This window comes from Leuciscus leuciscus (assembly GCF_965113295.1).
Source record: "Leuciscus leuciscus genome assembly, chromosome: 17".
NCBI classification, from domain to species: Eukaryota; Metazoa; Chordata; class Actinopteri; order Cypriniformes; family Leuciscidae; genus Leuciscus; species Leuciscus leuciscus.
In genome coordinates this window covers 13359109-13379333 of record NC_138741.1, presented here as the reverse complement: position 1 = coordinate 13379333, position 20225 = coordinate 13359109, and the positions used below count along the sequence as shown (strand labels likewise).

The following is a 20225-nucleotide window of genomic DNA, read 5'->3' as shown; positions in this document are numbered from 1 at the left end:
TTTTCTTGAGCTAACATTTAAGCCTGTATGTACTTTTTGTGTTTACATAAATGTCATAGTGAAAATATTGTATAGAGTGACATCATAGATCATCTGCAGAAACCACTGTCTGTTTGCTCTCCTCTGACTCACCATAGTATCATCACCACTGTTATGAGTCAGTAGATGGCAGCAGATAATTAAGTGACATCAGTTATTCAGAGGAATAATTATTTATCATTCTTACTTACCCTGCATCCTTTGAAGACACTTTTTAGATGGTTTTGGCTTTATTTACCATTTAAAGTATTATTATTAATAATAATAAATTGATTCTTTTAATCAATAGACTATTTCTGTATACTAAATCATATTAATTACAATGAATCGTATTAATATAAGGAATAATTTTCCAATTTTGCATTTGTTTTTTGCATGGTTATTATCAATAGCATTAGTGGTATGTTTCTTTTTCGCACAAAATTTCATTGATGCTTCAGGTCTTTGTATTCATCAATTTTATTTTTATTGGTTTATATTTACCTAGCCTTAGATATCGATAAAGCTCAATTGAATTTGTTTTAAATCATTTAACAGAATGTTATGGTACATTGGAAGCCTTTTTGAAACCAGTTTACTTTGGAGTTACTGTGCCCTCATGCACAAACACTGCCTGTGAAGTCACTGACTGACTACTCTTAAAGACGGTTCTGACTGATATGCTGGTTTGTAGTGTCTGTCAGAGTGCGGGATGCTCCTCCTGGAATCTTTTCACAGAGCCCACAGTAAGGTGGAATGCATTCGGGACTGACGAACGAGCCAAGTTGTGTCTCCCTCCTCTGCCTGAACCAGTATATGACAGTCCGGCATGTTCATCCATAAAGCAGCATGGACATTTTTATTGAGCTTGCTACGTGGGAAAGACATTACCAAGCCCTCACCTGTAACAAGATAAACCACATGCAGATGGCTGGGATATCCAAAAACAGCACTTCTACTGGCTTGCTTGATGGATAGGAAAGTGTAGATGAACACTGGTCACTTTAGCTGTCCAGACAAACAAGCTGCAGGGACCTTGCACTTCTAAGTATGTCTTATTGTGGTCTGTTTGCCACCCGATAAACAGAAATGACCATAATCAAATCAGTAGATTTGCCAGAACAAAACTTCTTGAAGCTCATCTGAAATTTTCAGCAAACTGAAACGATCTCTTAGCTAATCCAGGAAAGCCAGTATTAGGCCTTAGTTCAATTAGGATATTTAGCTTTTATAAACATGCCTTAGAAAAATACATTACTGGTGTGCATCTTGAGAAAAAACTATGTTTTAAGATATGTCAAGTTGCTTTCAGTTAAAACTAGCTTGAACATGCATTTTAGTCTGGGACTAGACTTAAGCCTTGTCTGTGAAACTGTGGGATAGATTAATATTTTTTACAATCTGAAGTATCAAACAATTGCTTTTCTATTGTGAACACATGGAATACTTTTACCGGAATCATAGTCTTAAAGTATTCAGTGACAGACAGCTGATCTCTGGCTCACACAAAAGACGATGACATCCATTGCTGTTCATATCATGTCGTGCAATCACGAGCTGGATGATTAAAAGTCCAAACTCAGCAACGGATTCAAATATGCCAAGAGATGACAAGCGGCAGGCGTTTGCCAAGGCAGCACAGATGAAAGCAGGGACACAATTAAAAGTTCAATTTCATTTCCCCACTCTTGCTCTTTGAGTGACATTCTTGATTACCATCAATGGCTGTCTTAAGCGCGGTGGTATCAAATATACTGGGCTTTTCTTTCCACGGCACATTGTCTTGTTCATCTCAATGATCCATCCCTCATCATGTTCTGCCATTTGGTTCGCAGATGCCCCTGTCTGAAGAAATAGCTGCTTATGTTGCTCCTCATTGCTGAGGATGTAGTATATCAGACTGTAAAAACTGCCAAAGAGATTCTAGGAAGCGTTTGTTTTTTATCATGCAAGCACTTGCAGAACGTTTTTTTATTTTTATTTTTTTTATGTTAGATTAAACTGCTTTAGTGATTTATTGTTTGGATAAACCTGTGTATCCTTCAGTAAATACTAAGATGCTGTCATTGAGTTTTGCAGGCTGAAGCAGCAATGTTGGCTCAACCAGTTGCATGGGTTGAGGGCGGGACTATCTGTTTTGTCACATGTTCAAGATACCTGTCTGAAAACAGTCATTATTTTTGCTATCGTTTATGGACACTACTGGCAAAGAATTTTTATGAATTATTTAATATGCAGTTTGAATCAGGGTTATTATTGTTTACTATTAAAACAATTTAGTCAATTAAAATAAAGCAGATTTTTTTTTCTAAATATAAAATAAAAAATTAGAAATGTTGTTTTGGCAACTAACTGAAATAAGCTGAAGTACTAAAATGACTAACTGGATTTTTTTTCACTAATTAAATGTAAAGTAAAAATGAAAGCTCACTATAAAAATAAAAGATATTTCAAAACATTAATAAAAACTATAGTAGTATATAAATAATACTTAACATTGTTTGAATAAAAAAATAATTTACTTTTTTTAATTACTTCAAAATATGCCATTTAAACCATTTGAAAACTGATTGATACCATTTGATAAACATTTTACCATTTGATATTTATATTATTCAGTATTACCATGTTACATTTTTTTTTTTAACTAGCTGATTGTAGATTTGGTGGTCTTCTGTTTTCCATAACACCGTGGCGTCACTGACTTGGGTGTCAGATCTGGTTTGCGGTTTCTTCTTTAGATGACCCTTCAAACAACTTCAGGTTTTCAAATCCAGCTTCCTTCTCCAGAAGTCACTGGTGGCTTTCCTTGTGAATGCTGCCCATTGATTTACTGCTGTTCAAAGAGCACTTGGTCAGCCAGCGGTCAGCAGCAGGCACAGCCATTCGAACCCACAGAAACCTCATTTCGTCCAGTCCAGCACAGCCATAGAGAAACTTAGAGTTCATTGATGAGATCTTAAACTCTCACCGCCAAAAACTTCAGTCCCTTTGGCAATATAGGGCTGGACTTATTTTATGGCATATATTAAGTAATATTACATCCCTGTGTCTTGGAAACATAAACAAAAGCAGGGGGAAACGGTAGTGGGGTAAACATGCCAAATCTCTGTGGAGGAACTGTTCCTGTGGTTGGCGAATCGTGATTGATGCCTTTTGATTACAGTAAAAATATCTGTTAATGCAAACACAGGGAATATTTTGGACTCTGCCAATGTCAATAATCCTGCCCTGGGTCAAGCCGTCCTCAAGACCTACACATCTCATTCATTTTGTCAGAGCGTATTAAGAGGGCTACTACTCAAAATCTACTTTCCCTTCTCCGATATGACTAAATTACCCTCTATTTATGCTCAGGCTATTAAAGTAGGCATAAAATAGGAATTTCCCGCGTTCTTGTAAGATTGCCTGGGGTATAGTAAAAGGGAAATAGATTGTTCTAAGCGGTTTGGTTGATGTGACCCTTTGTGACCATTTGTAGTCAGGTTAGGTTTCATGTTTGTCTTGCTGATTGGAGGCATAGGCAGTGGTGGAAAGCATTTTGGCCCTTTTTAAACACTGCATTTAAAACAGAAGTTATCTAATACCTCTTTGTACGGGTTAGTTGTAACCATTAGTTGTTTTACATTTTCTTTAAGACTGATGTAGATCTTGCGTTCTTAAGCATACATGCAAACAACAATTATCCTGTGTTTCAAATACTTACAGTTTTCTTTTTTAAGATCCTCTAATCATGCTTACAACAGCAAAAGGACAAGCCCTCTATATAAACCCATTTTTAATCAGTAAGACAACTCTGTTGTGGTTCCTTTTGACATTAATATTCAGTAACCTGATCCCAGGGTGAAATATGCACCACACATTTATTGCACATTTTTGAGAGGGGGATATAATCATTTAACAGCCTGCTCCCTATACATCACTTACTCTTGCCAACAGATCTTTATTATTTTTTTTATTTATTTTTTTAGGAATTTGTGTTTGCCATATGTTGCATAAATGCTTTTTTGGATCCATTACAGGTTGTTTTAATTTTGTTCCTGTTCCATATCCAGAAGGATATCCTTTGGATTGCTTACCTTAGGCTAAGACTATAGTCTTAAAGTGCCCCTATTATGGATTTTTGAAAATGACCTTTCATGTAGTGTGTAACCTAGCTCTAAGTGAATGAAAACATCCTGCAAAGTTTTAAATCTGAAAGTGCACTGTATATAAAGTTATTGTCTTTCAAAAGTAAGAGTCGACTCAATGTCAATGAAATGAATCGTTTTTCAAACGAGTCATAAGCCGTTTCGTTGTGACATCAAGACGAAACATTAGCATATTGCCCGCCCACTTATTGCGCGTGCAGACACCAGGGAAAAATGTAACCTCCTCAAACACTGCAGCTGATTCCTGTGGATACTGGACAGCATCATGTCGAGAAGACGCTGTGCTCTACAATGTAAAGGGAAAGGCAGTTTTTTTACACTTCCCAAGGACGAGCATGTGAAGAATCAGTGGTTAAAATTCATCTTTACCACGATACCCCAGCAGTATAATCCTAAACTTTTGCTGTGTTCCCTTTATTTTGCTGATGACTTCATCTCAAATCTTGGAGTTCAATGCAGGATTCGCATATCGCTTGCTCTTGAAAGATGGTGTTCAAAATACTTAGTTTTGAGTTGTATATTGTGTAGTTCTCCTGCTAACTGGTTAACTCACATTATTACTGTCTTACTGAAATACTTCTGCTAATCAGTTGTGGGCCACTATTACCTAAAACTGTGTCTAATGCAGATTGTCTGTCGTTCTCACTACTTTGAGGAAAGATTAAGCATGGAGCAAGATTTGTTTTACCAACGTTTATGTTACATCAGTCATTCACGTTAGAGCTCGGCTAATGTAGGCTATGTTATTAATACAGTTTCCACATGTTCACAGCAATAAATTAGAAAAATACTTGGTAAATAAATAAGTACAGGTAAAATAATTGGTTTGTTGATGGACATGCACTTGTTAATGCTGATGGTGTGGAATTACAGTTGCAACATCTCATTATGTACCTCAAACTGAGTGGTGTATCACTGAGAAACGTCCTGCTCACGTCGTCCTTGCGATGGAGGTTCGGGAACTAGTTATTCCAGTGTTTCATCATCGCACTCGCGCTCGGATTGATATGGTAAAATCTGTACGTCATTGTTCGTTACTGTGTTTAGTCTACGGTGTAGGAAGCCTCAGGACAGCTGACGTTGTTATACCAATGGCCGTTTTTGTTTTCGGTACGTGGTAAACCAATCACAACAGACTGAGCTGTCTGGCCAATCAGAGCAGAGTAGTTCGCGGAAAGGAGGGATTTAGAGAGATTGATTTAGCTGACGAGTCGTTTGAGAATCATTGAAAATTATTATGTGCAAATGTATTATGAGAAAATGAAGCAGTTTTTTTTTTACCTTTGTTGCATGTAAACCTGTTGTAGGAGACTCCAAAACAACATTAGGAAACTTTAAAATAGCGTAATAGGGGCACTTAAAGACCAAATTGACCCTATTTAGTTTCTCAATGCACGTTATTTGTCGTCTTATGCTCAATTCAAACTGCGCGCATTATATAAAGTAATATCAAAATGTTACATGGTAATATAAATGTTAATATAATTATGATAGTAATAACATATATCAATTGATTTAAAAAGAAGCATTAACATTGGGATATGTTGAGATGGTTTTGAGGGTGAAATGAATCTATAGCATCTACATCACTTGGTAATGTTATTTCATGTTAGCTTTAAATTGTTCTTTGAGTGATACTGTATTTGTCATGTGATTTATTTCTTAACACAGGCAGCTAATAAAAACAACTAAAAAGTGTTGTTAATATTATATGAAATGAAAAATAGGGTTTATTAATGATCTAATATAATTAATATATAATGTAATATAGGAAGAATAATTTTTTGTAACCATCTTTCCAACTGTTCAAGATTGCTTTAATGTAGGTGAATTTAGGCAGGTCATTGTAGCTGGATGTTGGTTTTGTATATGTAGGATAGTCTTAAATGTTCATGAGGTAATCCTGAGAGGCCGCTCATTGTGTGAACTGGTCTCATTGGTGTTTGGGCTCTGAGCTCATAGTGCCCCTCTGTGCTGGTAGATAAACATTTAGGGCCCCTTTGTAGGCAAACTTCAGTGGGAACCTTCGGGAAAAAATCAAGATCAGATTTGGAAAATGGGAAATGAGGGGTAAGGAGTGGTTGGGGAGAGCTAAATGTGTGTGCATGCACAGGTCACTGACTTTACGGCTCAGTGTCTGATCTCTCGCTTGTATTCATGAATGAAAATAGCCCTGGATTGAGAGCCTGTCAGTACTTTAAAAAAATATTATTGGTTAAAAAGTTTTTCCTAAAATGATGTGTATGCTGTAGAATTTGTCCCCATTTAAGGTCCTACTCAGCATCCTAAAACTTTCATAATAACCAATAAATACTTATAATAAAGAAGTGTTTCATGTTCATCAAGGCTGCATATTTTTGATAAAAAATACAGTAAAACAGTAATAATGTGAAGTATTAGTACAATTTAAGAACTGTTTACTATTAAAATGTAATTTATTCCTGTAATCAAAGCTGAATTTTCAGCATTGTTTTCAGTGTCACATGATCCTTCAGAAATCATTCTAATGCTGATTTGCTGCTCAAGAAATATTTCTTATTATTATCAATACTGAAAACAGTTATGCTGCTTAATGGCTTTGTGGAAACTGTGAATCATCTTTTTCCAAGATTCATTGATGAAAAGACAGTTGAAAAGAACATTATTTGTTTGAAATAGAAATATTTCATAACATTATAACTGTCTTTACTGTGACTTGATTGATTGATATGCCCTTGCTGAATAAAATCTTATCTTTTTATCTTATCTTCTCTTGACCTCAAACTTTTGAATGGTAGTGTATAACATCAACATTTTAGGCTAAAGAGCATCTGTCAGAAAGATTACTACATAGAGCAGATTCAAACAGTCGTTTGGGAAATCATTATTAACTCATAATAATGAACTCATAACTCATAATAACTGTTTTTTTTTTTTGGTTCTGTGAACTTGTCAAAAACATATCCATATTTATGTTTATACATTATGTTATATATCTTGTTTATAGCCACAGAATCCACAAACAAGTCATATTATCTCTCTTTTTCATCACATGCCATTTGACCTTTATGTTGATGTTTGGCAGTGATTTTTGCCTAGCAATTTTCCATCAAACCCAAAACCCAGCTTTAAGCTGTAATGCACATATGGCACACAGTTTTGAATCTTGCATTTTGTCTCAGGCCCCTCTTAATGTGTATGTCTTTTTTTCACCCTGTCTTATCTTATCATTCTTGTACATCCACTGGTATTTTATGCAATGAAAATGATTTAAAGTTTTGAACTTTTTGAATGGGTTTCATTGGTTCCTCCTCCCTTCGGCTTCCTTTTTATCTCTGCTGCATGTTTCTGTACCTTAAGGTCATATGCACTCCTTTTGGTCTTAGTGGTCCCCCTCCTGCTTCTCCGGCACCCCCACCCCCTTTCATTTTCTTAAACTCCATTTTTATCTTCTATAAAGATGTGAAGGTCAGTGGAGGTAGCGGATCTATTTTACTCTATTGAACACTACATTAAAGCAATGTTAAAACAAATATTGGATATTCTTGCAAAAATATATAATTAATTTCTAAAATCAAACAGTTTTTATTTAAAAAAATATATAATGTTATATATATTATATATAATATATATATTTGGGGGTGTCATTTTTTTATATGTTGCCTGTACAACAATTTATAAAAAATATGTTAATTTGTCTTTCAACAAGAGTCCAATCTGAGGTAATCTACGAGACCATTAGGATTTGTTATTCCAGCACTTCTCATCATAAAACAGGTCTAAGTAATTAGCCATGTGCAACTACGTCAGTTGAGATATCTTTATTATTTTAGAAAGAGGATAAGATGCAGTGTGCTCCAGAAACCATATATTGTGAGATGTCTCATGAAGGAGCACTTTGTCTATTTATGTCTTGAAGCTAATTTGAGTTATTTCTCTCTCCCCTCTGGTACTCCTCTCTCCCCCTGTCTCATCATTAACAGTTCTGCTCTCATAACTCATCACAGTGATAAATGCCTCAGCCTCACCCCACCTCAGTCCAGCTTCTTCTCTCTTCTTCTGTCATTCTTTTGTTTCTGTACAGTCCATTGTCTTTCTAATTCTTGCCCTTTCTCAGGTTCATACTGGTGAATTCAGCACCTGTAGGAAGATATTAATATCAAAGCCTGCCAAGCATTATCAGGATCTCCAGTTACTGCGATTATTCAATAGAGCGTAATTTTACCCCTTTCCAAAGAAATAATGAAGAACAAGATCAAGATGATGAAAGAAAACTTCTAATATGGAGCGCTTAACAATTTAAAGTGCCTTCTGGATCCGTTACAATTCACATTCAGCTGTGATCGGAGCTCCACAATCGATCAAACTAAGCAGCTTTGTCTAATTATGTTATTTGCTGTATTTACTAGTTCTAGGTCATGATGAAAGTATTGGCAACGGTCCTGGCCACCATGTGATGATGTACAATGTACATTGGGTTTGGTGTGAGAGCTTTATTCTTTTTTTCCCCTATTTTTCCTTCAAAGATGCGTCCGTGACAGAGAAGGATGTTTTTGGGCTAGATGGGCAGATTGAACACAAGCTGGCCTTCCTTCGAAAGCATGTGCCTCGGGGGACCAACCTGCTGCTGATTGGCCACTCCATCGGTTGCTACATCATCTTGGAGATGATAAAGAGAGACCCCGATCTGAAGGTATAAGCACCTGGATGAGAAGGCATTCACTGAACTAAAATGCAGTTAACACACCCTACCAGTTGCTGGATATGGTCTGTCATTTTCTATAAATAATTTTATAATAATTAAATGTTGCAACACAATAAATGCATTTATCTGATTTGGAGTTTAAACTGAAGGTAAAATATGTACGTATTTAGAGGAATTTCAGCACATTCAAAGTCCCCAAATTAAATCTTCATTTACATGATTGAATAAAATTCCCCCCCCCCCCCCCCCCCCCAAAAAAAGGATTTGTCGAGATTATTCACATTTATTAACATCCTTGAAAACCTATATATTTGCTTATTGTGAATTGAAAAAAAAGTTCCCCAATGACCGCTGACCCACAACCTCTTTCCTGTTTCTGTGCCCTGTCTAGAGTCTATCTACTGATTCTATTCGATTCTCCACATTAAACAGCATTGTACTGCTGTCTACAGAACCACCTCAGCGATTTGAAACTTGGCATTGTCAGCTCAGCGAGACAATGCCAATCAGCAGCATAATAAAACACTTCTGTTCCTTTTTCTTGCTGTGTAAAAGGTCAGGAGATTAAATAACATGGAAAAGAACCTTGATTTTCTTTCTTCCTCTGGGGTTTTCCTGCTCTAAGATGTGCTCCTTATCATTTTTTATTTTCAAGCATTTTCTCTACCCAGAAATCTTTTCCTTCTTCTCTCTTAACATCTTTTTTAGTGTTTGCCCTCACTAGTGGTGTGTTTTCCTCCTGGCAAAGGGAAATGGATTTTAGCTACATTAATGGGGCCAGTGCAGTTATGTACCACTTTTTTTGCAGTGCGATAAAAATATGTTCTGATAGTTTTGGAGACATTCCACATCCAAACCACTTTTAGTCTAGACCTAAAGCTGGTCTTTTTTCTCTTTAATGATGACACAACCTCCTAATCACACTCAATGATTCGAAGGTCCTCTTTCATAATTTATTAAAAATATGCTTCATTCCAGGTAATTAAAACATTGCCAACCATGTAGACCTTTTGTTTCTTTCAAAATCCGAATCTGTTCTTTTTGAATTATGGCGTGGCTCAGAGCAAACATACACGAAAGGAGAAAAGATTTTCTCTAGTTCCAGATTTCAGGCTGCCAGGAAGCCAACCTGGTGATTATGCCTGGTAACATATGATGTGTGATAATCAGAAACTGTTACTATGGGCTCTAGATATTTATTTTGGAGTAGAAGAGACCAGTCTGTGTAAATGATGGTAGGGGCTTCTTTAGTGCACTTCTGGAGGAGAAGCTTTGCAGATTTCAGCTTTAAACCAGGAGCAGCATGAGGTAGGTTGGAAAACCTTCCTAAAACTTGAGGAAGTGTTTGATTCACTGCTCATGGAGGTGCTAAATTGTTTGTCTCTGTCATGAGTCCAGTTCAAAAGTCTTCCCTGTTGCCTTTGAAGTACTTACTTGTTGTAACAAAGTGACACCGTATATGTGCCAGTTGTAGAATAGATGGTCTAAAGAGAGCAATTGATTTGTTGCTGTGAGGCTGCAGCAGGGATTGGAAATCTACAGTCCTTTTTCCAGCCAACACCTCAGCCTGAGGTAGAGCGCTAGGGACCTTTAGGTGAGGAAAGTGCTTTATGACTCCTCCTGCTGCAGCCATCTTGCCATGTGCCCTGCGAAGGTGATGTCATTTCCAATGTTGTTTGCATAGATGTAAAGTTTGGTTTAACAGCTGTTGGCTGAAGTGTTGCTTTGCATTTTATTCGTGTCATAGACATCTTGGTTAATTACTCTGATTGCAGTTAAAAAATAGATTAAAGGAACACTCAAGTTCCCCTGACACAAAAATGTGTATTTCTCTTCCCATACATGAGGACTTGGATGTGTGGCTTAACTTGTAGGCAAGTGTGTCGCAGCGTTCTGGGTGGGCCTCTGTTTGGGGAGCAGAGGTCAGACCGACAGTCCTGAAGTATTGGTGTGATTTCATACTTTACTCAAATAAAACATCGTTACAGTCACAGCTTGAGCCAAACACAAGCGTAAACATTACAGCACACATACCTGTCTCATATTACCCTCACAACATCTCCAGATTTTAATGCTCCCAGAAGTGACCACGGACTGTCCAGCCCACTGGAGTCACACGGTTGTGAAAACTCAAGATGTTTTGGTTGTTCGGTCTGGCACGCAAAGGGCAGTGGTTTCTCTCAGCCTGGTAGAACGTGAGGGGCATGATGGCCTGGCTTGGTGCATTCATTCATCAAAATGAAAGTGACATCGTGGGATTTCCCTCCTGCTTCCCATCGGGATCCATGAGGAAATGACCAGTCTTTTCCTAAGGGTAGCGGTGACAAGGTGCTTTTGACTTCAGGTGGACCTTTTCACACACTTCCAACAGAGTTCAATACATCGCCCTTTCCTCTGCAAGGCATCAATCGGAGGGACGGAGTGGTGCTAACGTGCGGAGAGTCGGTCGTTGCATCACGATTACCATTGAGATACTCACTGTTAGTGGTTGAGTTGAAAGAGATGTGGTCTGGACTGCCGTATGATCCATCATGCTGTCTGAAGCTCCAGTAGATCTGTGCATCATTAACATTCCTCCACTATCAGATTGCACCCTCACATCACAGATCCGTGGAAGTCAGATTGTGACGTTTAAACTCTCTTCGCCCCTTCTCCAGATGCAGATCGCTCCTTCCCCCTTCCTGACCTCAGTAGTACCAGAGAAGAAACCCTCTAGAAGTAGAAGTGCGTGTGTGTATGACTGGCCGTCTGTCTCTCTGATTAAAGAGCCACTCCCAGAGACTCTGTCGGATTTTTCTGTGTTCTTTGTTACATTCCTGTGACCTCCAGGAAGAGGAACTGCTTCTTGTCAAAAGCACTACTTGCACATCAAAGATCACCTGCTCTGCACACAACTCCCTCTTCTTCACCTTTCCCTTTCTCTTTCACTGCCCCCCCCCCCTCTCCCCCCCCCCCCCCCTCTCTCTCTCTCTCTCTCTCTCTCTCTCTCTCTTTGTCTGACAAATGATGGGCATCAGGATGAGCAGTGAAAGGCCGATGAAAAGTATTATGTGAGAGGGTTGTATGCTTCCTGTATCCGTATTTGTATTTGGTAGCTGTGTATAGATTTATTAGTGGCCACTATCACTAATACAATTACCCGTACTTAGTAGAATCCTGACAAACAAAGGATTCTAACATTCTAACAAAACACCCTACAAACTGCACTGCAACAAAACTTCTTAGCAATTGTATAGCAACCTGCTAACAACTGCTCAGAACATCTTACCAACTGAATAGTAGAGTCTTAGCAACCACCCAGAACACCGTAGGTTTTACAAGCATCATTCACATTCACTCCAGAAAATGTAGTTTATAGTTGAGTAAACTCTATAGATTTGTTCTTCGCACACATAAACAGAGCAACTAATTTGATCTCCATTCTGAAATTGGCTCAATTGTAATTGTTATGACAGAGGAACTCTGGGATGTGAATCGCTCATCCATTCGGATTTTGACAGCAATATATATATTTCAGTTCCTTAAGGCCCGTTCAGATGATAAATTCAGCGGCAGCAGAACTTTGCCCGTTCGCCTGTTGCTGGGGCGTGATGAAACCAGCACTCTTTCAGGATTGCAGAACTAGCTGAGTTTGAAGTTTAGTGGTTTGAAGCTGAATAGATTGCATTTGGCACTGCTGACAAAGAATTGTGCTGGCTATCACATATTTTACACAAGAGAATTGAAGATATTGCACTGTTTAGTTTCATTGAAAAATACTTGGCTGCAACTGCAAAGGATTGTAGAGACAGATGAAGCACATCCACTCTGTCTTACTCACTGAATGAGTCTAGCTGCCTTCTACTCAATGGCCAAACAGAGGCAGGTGTTTCCTGTTTCTGGAAGTCTCTCTCTCTCCTCTCTGTTCCCTCCTTCCCTTGTCTCTCCTATCAATTTCATAATATAGCGAGAGCACAGACACGTCATTTTTCTTAGCTTGATAACTCTTAAGCATTGAAATTAAGACATGTCATTTGTTATGATTATAAGTGCTTGCAATGCTGTCGTAAATATTATGCGTTACATCTCAGTATGTAACATATTGTTTGGCTGTTCTTGGTTTTCTGCATAAGTGTCAGATACTTAACATGACCAAATGTAAGTGGGCCTAGAGAAAGTGCAGGAATTGAAATAGTTTTTCTGACCCTGGTTAATTTAAAAAATCTCCATATGTACTTCTCATCCTTAGGTTGTAAAGGCAGTGATGCTCTTCCCCACGATTGAGCGCATGGCCTGTAGCCCTCAAGGAAAGGTCATGACCCCTGTGCTCTGTCGACTGCGGTACGCCTTCTATTTGCCCATCTTCCTGCTCTCCCTCCTTCCAGAGAGGCTGAAGATCAGCATGGTGCATCTGGCCCTGAGGAATTTATACACACTGGACACCTCCATCATCCCATCCACCGTCAGCCTGATCAATGTAGACTGTGCTGGTGAGTTTCCTTGTGTTCTCTTGAATAGAACAAGCTATAATGCACTATAATGTGTATTGGGTGGTTTGATATATTGATCGAACAATGTTTTTTTCAATAGCCAATTGATAGGCAGCCAATATACATTTATATATATTTATAATTGTATATGAATTGTGTGTTTCTATGTATATATGTGAATATGTATGTAAACCTTCATTGTTTGTTAATTAAAGAAATTAGTTCAGTGTAGGACTCATAGCTCGGTTTAACTCATTTTATCATAATTTATTGGTTATTCCATAATTTTAATCCATTTTGCAAAATTTCCCCCTCCCTCAGAAAGTTATTTGGCCCAGAAATATCTACTGGTCATGTTTTTTTCTTGTTGGGATGCATCTCAGCGTTTGATAATCTTTTGTAGCATCTGCAATATTCTGAGCACTATTAGACACTGCTAAAGTGTAACATATTACACTTTAGGTTGTCTCACGCAACCTTTCTGTTCACCTCAGTGATGTCCCCTCAGGTCTCCATTTCCATCTCTCTCAGTTAGGAGTCTGCTCCAAAGATCTAATCCTTGTTTCAATGAGGTGCTGAAACCTTTCAGAAGTTCACATGTTGGCATCCCTCCAAACCTTGACTGTTCAGATGCGTTGCTCTCTCTTTTTATCAGACGATAAGAAGTATATCACCACTTCAAAGATGACTCGGCCGATTTAGTTGAGATAAAGTCGAGGCCGAAGAGAGGGAAAACGCAAATAATATTTGAGTGGCAGCCAAGAGAGCAGTATCTCACAATGTTTTGAATAAAGTTTTATTTATCATAACTCATATTTGATCTCCAGGGCTTTCTGTACATGAACTAATGGTGCAGATGAAGTGTTGTGAGTAGGAGTAATTAAGAGGCCTCTCCAGCGAGCAAGAGAGCGAACGGACCGCTAACGCAGTCTCTCTCTAGGTGAAAGGCTGAGTGTTTTCCCTGTCTGTCCTGGGAGGAGAGTGATGGATGTTGTGATGGCCGGAGAGTCTCTGCCAAAGAGGCCTCAGTCGAGCCCAGAGGCATTAGTGTGAGCTCCACTCTCTAGTCGCTCTGAAGAACCAGTTTTCTCACTCGCTCGCCCTTCTTTTCTCCTTTTTGTCTGTTTTTTATGCTGTCAGCTCTACCTTTAGTTTCCTTCTCCCTGTGTTGCGCTGGGATTTGGAGGTTTGCTTCTGACAGTGCTTGTAAGCATGCTTTTAATCATTAGCACTTCTCATGTAGTGTCAATTGGAATGGATTTAGCTTTTTTTCTTCCCATCTGAACAAAATGTTCAAGTGAAAATTTCTTCCCCTTTGCTTATTAAAAACCAACAAATGTTGGAATACTGCTGCAAGGAAGTTTAATCTCTTGTTATTCATCGAAAAGGCCAGGTGGTCCTGTATGTACACATGTGCATGCGTGCGTTTTGTACCATTGAGTGCTGGCCCGTGACTGCATACGAAAAGCTGGTCTGACTCTCTGTCTTGTATTACATCCGTAATTAATGGCGAGTTGACAGACTTAATTAAGAAAGCATGTTGCTATTAGCTGGAACTTCCTGGGCACATTTAAGGATTTATTTGCTCAGAAATCCCTTTCCTTGAAACTGAGAATGTTGATATTTTGATGTTAACTGCATGTGGAGCATGCACACAGTCAGTGTCTGTCATGCAGACATCAAGGTTCTGCATCTAGGAGCATAAACGTCAATGAGGCGTGCCTGCTCGCAGATCCACAGGGAAAGTGGCTATGTAACGGTCTCTAATATGCTTTATCCTTTCAGTAGTCTGCAACACTCCACTTCACACAGCTTCTGTTTTCACTCACCTAACTACTTATGCCAGTTCTCATGACACGGTTTTATGATTGAACACTTTTGCACTCTTCTATCCTGGCTTCTGTTGGCCTCATTTATGAGAAGCGGGAGGTTTGACCCACCATCTCTGGAGATGCAGTTTGAACTCCTCTGTCTTTAGTTCCTTTTGCTGTTCCGATCATAATTTGACTCACCTGGGAAAGCGGGAAAACAGAGCGTAGCGGCAAGTAGCTCCCTTTCCTGTTAGAGCGGAACAAAGTTAACGTCGACCTGATTTTGGAACCTAGAGGCTATACTCGTGAACTTCTTATCTGCCACCTTACTTTTGAGTCATATTCACTTCCTCCTCCGGCCACCTGTTTCTGCTTATATGTGGAACACCTTTACATTGCTAGACTTATTACTGAACAAAACACAAAATTGCTTGGCTGTTGATCAATTGTTGTTTCTTCCTGCATTTCCTGTTCATCATAGATTTTTAAAACAATGGGAACATTTAGCAGTACATTACTGTAACTTCCTTCTTGTTTTTTCTAGCGAGTCTTTAAATTAACATTTTTGTCATCATTTACTCATTCTCAAGTTAATCCAATCCTGTATGACTTTTTCTTCTGTGGAACATAAAATAAGATATTTTAAGAAATATTTCAGTGGGTTTTTTTTGTCCATGCAATGGAGGTGGTCACCAAAACAGTTTTGTTACCAACATTCTTCAAAATATATTTTGTGTTCTGTAGAATAAAGAAAATCATACCGGTTTGGAACGAGGGTGAATAAATTCATAGAAGTTATGCTAGTATTTGCCTGCACATCACCATTAGATGGAGCAGGACACAATAAAAAGATGCAGTGCTCAATGTGGCGACTAAAAAGTGCATCTTATACTCATTGTAACAGTTATGCAAAAACAAACTGGATCATATTTTATAGCTTCAAATAAGCTGTTCCACAAAACATAATGAAACCTCTTGGAACAAGTGTTTAATTACACTTCTTATAACTTACACTTACACTTTATAAACTTATATACAAGTACAAAGAAGCTTGTTGCTTCTGTTTTCAGTGTGAAAGGGTTAGTTCAGCCAAAAATGAAAATTATCTCATAATTTAATCGTCCTCAAGCCATCCTAGGTGTATATGACTTTCTTCTTTCAGCCACACACAATTGGAGTTATATTAAAAAAATATCCTGTCTCTTCCAAGCTTTATAATGGGAATGAGTAGCGCCTGAGATTTTAAAGCTATAAAAAGCACATCCATCCCTCATAAAAGTAATCCATACGGCTTCAGGGGGTTGATAAAGGCCATCTGAAGTGAAGCTATGTGGTTTTATATAAAAAATATCCATATTTACAACTTTATGAACTTGAATCACTGGCTTCCGGACACGAATCGAGTTCCGGCCGAAGTGCAGGGGATAGAGCAAAGCAAAACGTGCGGACGAATGTTACCGGAAGCTATAAATAGGGATATTTTTTAAGGATTTTTGATATTTTTGAAGGATTTTTGATATTTTTGAAGGATTTTTGATATTTTGGGATATTTTGATATATGTTTTTAAGCTTCGCTTCAGAAGGCCTTTATGAACCCCATGGCGCCGTATGGATTACATTTATGATGGATGGATGCGCTTTTTGGGCTTCAAAATCTCAGTTACTATTCACTCCCAGTATAAAGCTTGGAAGAGCCAGGATATTTTTTTAAATAACTTTGATTGTGTTTGGCTGAAAGAAGAAAGTCATATACTGTACACCTAGGATGGCTTGAGGCTGAGTAAATTATAGGATAATAAAAATTTTGGGGGTAAACTAACCCCTTAAGAGTTAAACTGCAATATATTTGGTTTTGACTATCCTACAATTTTTTTATTTTTTTTATAAAGATTTAAATGTCATCTATTGTTATCTTACTGTCTATAATGACCACAGAACTGATGAGAACTTAATGTTTGATTTCATTATCTGTTGAATGTTTGAAGGATGAGGATTTTCACATACATCATTTACTCTATTTGAAAATCATTGTATAATACAATCTAGTGTCGAGACTTGATCATGTCAAAGCTGAATACATAGATTCCTGATTTTCCACACTTCATAGAGCGTTGTGCTGCCTGATATTGAAGGTTTGTCATTTTATGACATTGTGTCCATGGGCTAGTCATTTATATTATTTTTATATTATTATTTTACTTGAGATCCAAGAACCACATCTGCAACTCTTGTGTTGGCCCAGAGGGCAGTAAATATCCCTAAAAAATGTGTGTTTTTTTTATTATTATTCTCATCCAGTATGTAACAACAGTCATTTTCTCATTGTGGTTTTTGATATGTTGCAGAACAGTTGACCCTCTCTAATAATAGGGTCATGCTGAAATTGTAATCTCTTTAAAATTTGCTTACATAGTCATAACTAAAGTAGCTATCGTTAATTTCATAACCAGGGCATCAGGTGTGATCTCTCATGAAAAAAGAACAAAGTGTTGAATAGGAATATCCTGTTCATTAGGGGTATAAATGAAAATGTGATGACATTATAACGCAAGGTTTGTTTATTAGAGTAACTCTCCAAAATGTATGCTCTCCGAACTACTTGAGATGCAATTGATCATGGCCACCCACCTTGTGTTCTTTTTAACGTAATGTAAAAAGAAATCTGTATTGTATTTCAGTTTATGTGGATTTCTATTACGACATGTGTTATTGAATTGAAAGGGAGAATATAATTGTCACATTCGCTTAGCCCTTTTAAAGGGAAATATAATAAAGAGAAGCACATTGCGACTTTGTGGTCTGTGCAGACGGTGGAGAAAACTGGACGATACGCTGTTCTTTCTGTGTCCGTGGACTTCAGACGGTTCTGCCGTCATGAACTTGTCTTGTTTGTGTTACTAATGCAAAGTGACTGGAGAAAAGACGTAAATAGATGGTTTGAGACCCAATAGGAATGTGTGGTGTAAAATAATTGGGAAGCAAATGCAAAGAGTATAGAGGCACAGTGGAAGAAGAAAACGTTTTGTTCCCCATCCGCATCTTGAACTGAACAGGATGGAACATTTAAAAGCTTTTGTTTGTTTGCGAGGCTCATGCTGCCCCTTGAATCACTGCAGTCTTTTGCAATTGATTTGTTTTTTTATAAATCTTTGAAGATTAGGCATTAGTTTGATTTATTATTGAACATTTGGCTCAGTTATGAATTTATCACAGCTTGAGCTTGCACTGTGCAAATAAGTTTTTGATATGAAATACTTTAGGGGAGATGGCAATTTCAACATACATTTACTATACAGCAACTTAAAAAAAAAAAGAAAAATTCATAATTTATGAAAGTATGATGATTCATTGAAATCTTGATGTTAATGAAGAAAGTCCATAGACGCGTCGTGTCAACTGCCCATCTTGATTTTGTGCCTTGCCACATGGAGGTACCCAGAACGCTAACAGGAGACGCTGAAATATCTGCACGTGTTTGTCTGTTTGCGTCTTTGTGTGTCTGTGTCTGCGTTTTTGTGCCCAGATCCCTCGGTTCTACCTCTCCAGACAGTTGTTAACTAGGTGCATGTGTGAGGATGTGTAAAATTGACTGGAATGCTGTGCCCTGCCAAACCCCCCATCCCGATACCCCCCTGGAGATAAGTGAGATAGAACAGGGGATGTCTCGCAGATCGCTGCCCCATGACTGGCACACCCATCTCCCTCAAAATATCTCAACCTCTCTTTTTCCCCCTACCTTCTCCTCATGGGTTTTCCCTCCTATCTGTCGTCCCACCTTTTCGATTTATACAACACTTTAAAATATGAAGTGTATCAATGGATGATGTGATGATTATGAAAGGATTAATCACATTATGTGATGATTAATTGTCATACAAATCAGGTTAAAATTCTCTACTTTGACTGTCACTTACAGTGTGTTCACACACAACTTAAGGGAAAGTCATTCATTTACGTTAAACTAGTAGACATAAAATGTTTGATTTAAGTGGTTTTCTAGACTGATATTTCATAGGGTTGTAAAACATAAATTTAGTATTCTAAATGTTAAAATTTCTTAATATTTTAATTAGTCAAGTCCACTCTCATTTCACACTCTTGATTTTTTTTTTTAACCCACCCACCTGAATATTAATAAGAGGTCTGTCTGTCTGTTTGTCCATCCGTCCGTCCGTCATCACAGAATAATGATTCTGTTCTAACTTTTTATGTATTTTCAGCAACTTAGCCTTAATTTCTCGTAAAAAAAAAAAAATTGTTTGTTTATCTAAAGAATGGTCCCATCTCCTCTTTTCATTACATTTCATTACTTCATGTAATTTCGTGAATTTAAATCAGTAAAGTGGATTGCTCTGCATTTACAAAGTAACAACCGGTATCAAGGATTTAGAATTAATCAAACTCTTAGGCCCGGTTTCACAGACAGGGCTTAGACTAAGCCAGGATTAGACCATAGATCAATTAGGACATTTAAGTAATTTTTATAAACATGCTTAGAAAAAAACATTACCGATGTGCATCTTAAAACTAAAAAGGCACTGATATATTTTTAAGATCAGTCAGTGCAAGTTTATTTCAGTGGAAACAGCTCAGACTTACATTTTAGTCTAGGACTAGTCTTAAGCCCTGTCTGTGAAACCAGGGGTTAAAGTACCAGAAATATGTCAACTTAAAATGTTCTTATTTGGATATATAATATGTAATCGAGATTTAAAGGACACAATGATTGCAGTTATCTCACATATCATGATTTGATCGAAAAACTGCAACAGGCTTCCTGATTATTTACTTGCATTCAAAGATTTTTGTATTTGAATCATAGGGTAAAGGTAAGGGAAATGCAGTGAACTTTACTCTTCTGTAAAACCCTCTAGTTTAAACATCCTCTGATCCAGTTTACCTCATTGGGTGGAGATGTTGTTTGTGATGTGTTTAGTGTAATAAAATTAGATGCCTTAGTAAGTCTTCTATGTGTTCATTGTGTTCTACGGCAAATATTTGTTTGCACCTCATCTCAAATGACTCATGTCTCCCTTTAGTACACATCAAAATGCAAAGGAAAGCTTACATATAACTTTAACATTTATTTGGA

General features: G+C 37.7%; 1 protein-coding gene across 2 annotated transcripts in view; it reads left to right on the top strand.

Moving 5' to 3' along the window:
• Positions 1 to 20225, top strand: part of ldah (lipid droplet associated hydrolase) — a 39214-nt gene that overhangs the window by 12034 nt on the left and 6955 nt on the right. For both annotated transcript variants that reach the window (XM_082144223.1, XM_082144222.1), the window contains exons 4-5: positions 8675 to 8841; positions 13082 to 13322. In XM_082144223.1, the coding sequence (XP_082000349.1) occupies positions 8675 to 8841; positions 13082 to 13322 (408 nt within the window). The remainder of the gene's footprint in view (positions 1 to 8674; positions 8842 to 13081; positions 13323 to 20225) is intronic.